Below are 5016 nucleotides of genomic sequence, written 5' to 3' on the forward strand. Positions count from 1 at the left end.
TAAATACGTAAGGACAGTGCTTTGCGACCTAAGATTTTTTTACATTTACATATCCCCAAAGCACTGCCCAAAACAGTGAGATCTGAACGGTGTGAAAGCAGAGCAAAGATGAGAGCGATGTGTAGGCACGCAAAAGGTATTCTATGCATTTCTTTTAACGCTGGTGTGGTACTTATAGAATATATCATTGAAATATGAAAAATACCGTGCTGTATAGTAGCGTATGTTTGCTCATCGGTTATTTCAACGCAGATACTGTAGGGATAAAGAGTAGGTATTCGCCAAAATGTACGGAGACCCATCAACAGGTGGATATTCAGGTGGCATCCACGACGGTTGCTCCAGCTGCAGCTTGTTGGGCACACTTCAGCGGGGCCGGGCAGCTCGGGGCAGTTTTTGGCGGAAGACGGGTGGCGAAGAACAGGAGCGCAGCGAGTGGGTGCTGGCGGTGAGCAGGGCAGGGCGTGAAAAAAGTGGTGGAAAACAGAGACGAGGGACAGACTGCGCCCATTACCGGCACGGCCGGAGCCGGTGACTAGCCGGTGGGCGACCGTTACCTTGGCGGGAGGCTGCACCCCAGGCAGCCCCCGCGGCGGCCGAGTCCCAGCCCGGGCAGGCCCAGCCGCCGCTTGAGGCCCCGGGACCCGGTCCCCGCCGTGCCAGGCTGGCAGGGGAAGGGCCCCCGGGCTGTGGCCCTGCCCGGGCCCAGTGGAAGGCGGCGGGGGGGGCCGACGCCCCGAGGCTGTGCCCTGGGGGATGGCCACCCCGCCCGGCCGGGCCTCCCCCGCCGCCTGACGCCAGGCCAGGCCGCGCCCCGGGCCCCACGGAACTGTCCAGGCCGCAGGGTGTGGGGCAGCAGCGGGCACCCGGCGTGGGACTCCGCCCGCCACGCCTGCCCGGCCCCGGGGCCGGGAGAGGCCGGGGCCAAGACGGGCGGTGCCCCGGGGCGGCGCCCGGCTGCCGGGGAGGCGACGAGGCGCCGCTGCGACCGGCGGCGCCCACCCCGGCCGGCAGGGGGCGCCGTAGCGGCAGGCCCGCCCCGCCGCTCGGCCTTGTAACCGGCCAATAGGGAAGCGGCGGAGGCGGGCCGTGCCGCTGCCTCCCCCAGTCGGAGGCGGGCGCAGGGCCGCGGCGCGGCGGGGCCGGGCAGCGTCAGCACCCGGAAGCGGCCGCTCTGTCGGCGGCGGTGCCATAGAGAAGCTGTGGCGGGGCGGGGAGGAGGCTGAAGCGGGTGGCGCCCGGCGGCGGGGCCGGGGCCGGGGCCGGGGCCTGCGTGAGGGCGAGCGCGGCGGGGCCCGAGCCCCGCGGGGGGCGGCGGCGCCATGGCGGCCGAGGGGAAGGTGACGGGGCAGAGCCAGGAGCAGTTCCTGCTGCTGGCCAAGGCGGCCCGCGGCGCCGCCCTCGCCAGCCTCATCCACCAGGTGCTGGAGGCCCCGGGCATCTACGTCTTCGGGGAGCTGCTGGACATGCCCGCCGTCCGGGAGGTGAGACCGGCCCGGCCCGGCCCAGGCCCAGGCCCAGGCCCGGCCCCCGCGGCCCGCCCCGGGCGGCAGGCCCGAGGGGCCCTGCCCGCGGCCCGGACCGGCGGAGCCTGACCCCGTGTCCCCGCAGCTGGCCGACAGCGAGTTCTCCCCCGTCTTCCGCCTCCTGACCATCTTCGCCTACGGCACCTACGCGGACTACCTGGGTGAGGCCGGGCCCCGGGGCGGCGGGGGCAGGAGGCGGTTCGCGGGCCCTCGGTGGTCCCTCGGGGCGGGTGACGTGCCGGAGCCCCGAGCTGTTGTAGAGCCTCAGCCAAACTGCACCCCTTTGCAGCAAGAGCCGTGCCTCCGTCGCCGCGGCCCGACAGATGCCTGATGGCGGTTTGGGCCTGAGCCCACTGGTGTACCTGACGATAATGAATGCTGCCGTTTGCCAGCTGCGTGGGGAATTTCCAAGAACATCTTGACAGAGACATTTTTGAGGGGCGAGGGGAAGGGCTTAGGGATCCGCTGGGACGTGCAGACCTCCATAAATAAAGCACAGGACAGCTAGAGAGGATGACTTGAGGCTGAGGGGAGGAAAGGGCTGCTCAGAAAAGGTCTTTGGAGCTGAGAATTGATGGGGGTGGCTTGGCAAGACAAAGCAATGCTTGGGGGATTGGTGTGCAGAAGCTTTAAGAAATGGGTATGGTACAGATGCTTCTGTGCAGGGCTGGGAAATGGAAAATGAGGCATAAATTCTTACACCCTGTTCTTTCCCCTGACAATAGCTGAAGCAGCAAACCTCCCTCCCTTGACAGAGGCTCAGAAGAACAAACTGAGGCACCTGTCAGTCGTCACTCTGGCGGCCAAGATCAAGGTGGTGGCCCTGTTTTTTCCCCGAGTTCTCTTTGCACTGGGATTACCTCATGCTAATTACCCATCATATTTCCACAGTGCATCCCCTATTCGGTGCTGCTAGAGCAGTTACAGCTGAAGAACGTCCGGCAACTGGAGGACCTGGTGATTGAGGCTGTCTATGCAGATGTGCTGCGAGGGAGCTTGGATCAGCGGAACCAGCGCCTGGAGGTGGATTACAGCATTGGGAGGGACATCCGGAGGGAGGAGCTAAGCACCATCACCCGCACATTGCAGGAGTGGTGAGGAGGAAGCCCCCAGTACTAACACCCAAAAAAGATTGCCGGAGTGGCCGGTGGCTTCCCCGGATCCTCTGTGTGTCACTGGGGGGGGGGGGGGGGGGAGGTGTAGCGTTGTGAGGTGGTCTACTCGATCTCCTTTCCTGTACTCCCAATGGAAAGTCATTTTCCAAAATAATTTTCCAAATTCCCCTCTTTGTTGCTGGAGGGGTGATGAGACCGCAGCAACCTTTGCACAGCTCTGGCTGCTGGCAGGAGGCTTTCTGAGTATATATCTGTAGTTCCTGACCTCATGTCACTTTGTTACTTGTCTCCCTCCCAGATAATAATGTCACTACTTTATTACACTGGACTCCTGCTCCTGTGTCTTCCCTGCCTGGTGTAGCTGTCACCTTCCGGTCTTTTTGGCCTCTAGAGTTGAGATCTGTTGTCTTTCATGTTTCTTTCTACGCTGGGTAAATTACCTGGCCTGTTCAGTTCTGAGTCTTCCCCCCAGGTGCCAGGGCTGCGAGGTTGTCTTGTCGGGCATTGAAGAACAGGTTAGCCGGGCCAACCAACACAAAGAGCAACAGCTGGCACTTAAGCAGCAGATAGAGAGCGAGGTGAGTGGGCCAAGGAGGGAGCAGCCAGTGCCCCTCGCTTAAAACCAGCTAGAACTTAAAAATGGAACTACCCTGTGGTTGTTACCGTCTTTGCTCAAGTAAGGCATTACCTTTTTCCTAGGCCAGACTCCCCAGGGGGTTGTGCCTGAAGAAAAGTCCTAAATCAGCTTAACGTTCCTCTGCAGTGCAGAGGTCTGGACAGCGGTTAGCTCTTTTGTTTGACCTGAGCTTGCAGCTCTCAACTCCAGGGCTTGCTTTAAAAAAAAAAACAAAAACAAAAAAAAAAAAAAAAAAAAAAAAAACCCACAAAAAAACCCAAACCACCAAAAATCGAACTAAGCAAACTAAAAAAACCCAAAACAAACTAAAAACCATGGGACATGCCTTGGTTCTTGCTTTTCTGCTGTCGCAGGTGGCAAACCTGAAGAAGACTATTAAAGTGACAACAGCAGCCGCCGCAGCAGCCACGTCCCAAGACCCGGAACAGCACCTAACAGAGCTCAGGGAGCCGGCCCCTGGCACCAACCAGCGCCAGGCGAGCAAGAAAACTTCCAAAGCCAAAGGGTGAGGAGTGGGGGCGAATGAACGGAGCCACTCTGGGTCTGTGGGGGTGTGTTCAGGAGGTGAACTGAGGGGAGCCCTGTTTCAGAGCAGGGAGGTTACCGGCTGCAGGGCTCTGCTCCCTGGACAGGGGATGGTCAGAGATGGAGTCCCAGCTAATTTGGGGGGATCTCTGCAACTCTTGATCTGAAGCAGAGTTGATAAGCGTTCCTTGTGTTTTCCTCTTGCAAAGAACGTCAGCCACTCTTCTTTGTGTGCATTTCAAAAAGGAAGTCAGGGACAAGCCTTTGTGTCCGCTCTGAATTGTTTGGGTTTTTTGTGTTGTTTTTTTCTCTCTTCGCAGGCTCCGGGGCAGTGCGAAGATTTGGTCTAAATCAAACTAGGTGGATCTCCCTTCACAACTGGGAGGGTGAGAGGAAGAGATTTGGGGGATGGAGGGGTAGCAAGGGTCCCAAGTGTGATGCTTCTGAGCTCTTCTCCGAGATGCATCTTGCCGACTAATTCTCCTGCATGTTTGTTCTCTTTCCTATCTTCTTTACTGACTTTTCAGTAGTGCCTCCCTCCTCTTCATCACAGCATTTCACACTCTAAACTTCCAGCTGTACATGTTGCTGTTTCCCCTACCCCTCAAGCCCCCCCATTGCCACAGCCGTGTGTTTCTCTCTTTCTCTCTCCCTGTCTTTTGACAGGTCAATTTAAAGAGCCATAAAACTGTGTCGGTCACCTTTGCACCCGCAGGGCAGCACAGAAGCTTGGAAAGTGTGCGCTGGTGCTCAGCGATCGTTTTGGCTCTGTGAGGCCCCTGGGATACTTTGCTCCAGGATGCAGCTGCCATCTTTGATTGTTTAATCTTTTGTTTTGCTAGGTGGGAGGGTAGTTTTTGAGGGGATTCTTTTAAAAAATATATAAATATATTATAAATATATATAAAACAATAAAAATATAGATCTATGGACATATCTGTAGAAACTTGTGCTTCTGTGGTGGTGTCTCTTTGTCTCGTAGACTGGTTCTGTTCCAAAATAAGTTGTGATGTTGAGAGCCTCTGTCCCATTTCTGGGTGGAATCTATCCTCAAAATACTCGCTTCCTTTTCCAAAGGGCAGTGCCACAGTAGCTCAACAGAGCTGGGACGAGAGTCCGTAAAGCAGGAATGAATCGTAAACCTTATTTAAAGAGTTTCTTGTGCGATTGATTTGCATCTGGAAGGTTCAAAAGAGGTGCTTTTCAGGTAGTC

General features: G+C 57.5%; 1 protein-coding gene across 2 annotated transcripts; it reads left to right on the plus strand.

The window, feature by feature from the left end:
- Positions 1 to 1322: 1322 nt before the first annotated feature.
- COPS7A (COP9 signalosome subunit 7A) lies at positions 1323 to 4735 on the plus strand. 2 transcript variants are annotated; one of them, XM_059819926.1, is made up of 8 exons: positions 1323 to 1484; positions 1612 to 1687; positions 2252 to 2340; positions 2418 to 2620; positions 3114 to 3219; positions 3632 to 3783; positions 4124 to 4189; positions 4519 to 4735. In XM_059819926.1, exons 1-7 carry the CDS (start codon positions 1323 to 1325, stop codon positions 4161 to 4163), a joined length of 828 nt encoding a protein of 275 aa, XP_059675909.1. In that variant the 3' UTR covers positions 4164 to 4189; positions 4519 to 4735. The 2 variants fall into 2 exon arrangements, with proteins under 2 accessions (XP_059675909.1, XP_059675903.1); XM_059819920.1 differs by having other exon boundaries at positions 4124 to 4735.
- The last annotated feature ends 281 nt before the right edge of the window (positions 4736 to 5016 follow it).

This window comes from Gavia stellata, chromosome 1 (assembly GCF_030936135.1).
Source record: "Gavia stellata isolate bGavSte3 chromosome 1, bGavSte3.hap2, whole genome shotgun sequence".
Lineage (NCBI taxonomy): Eukaryota > Metazoa > Chordata > Aves > Gaviiformes > Gaviidae > Gavia > Gavia stellata.

Coding starts and splice junctions, on each gene's coding strand:
- COPS7A (XM_059819920.1), top strand. CDS start 1,323: ATGGCGGCCGAGGGGAAGGTGACGGGGCAGAGCCAGGAGCAGTTCCTG. Junction 3,220..3,631: donor AGCAGCAGATAGAGAGCGAG/GTGAGTGGGCCA, acceptor CTGCTGTCGCAG/GTGGCAAACCTGAAGAAGAC. Junction 3,784..4,123: donor AAAACTTCCAAAGCCAAAGG/GTGAGGAGTGGG, acceptor CTCTCTTCGCAG/GCTCCGGGGCAGTGCGAAGA.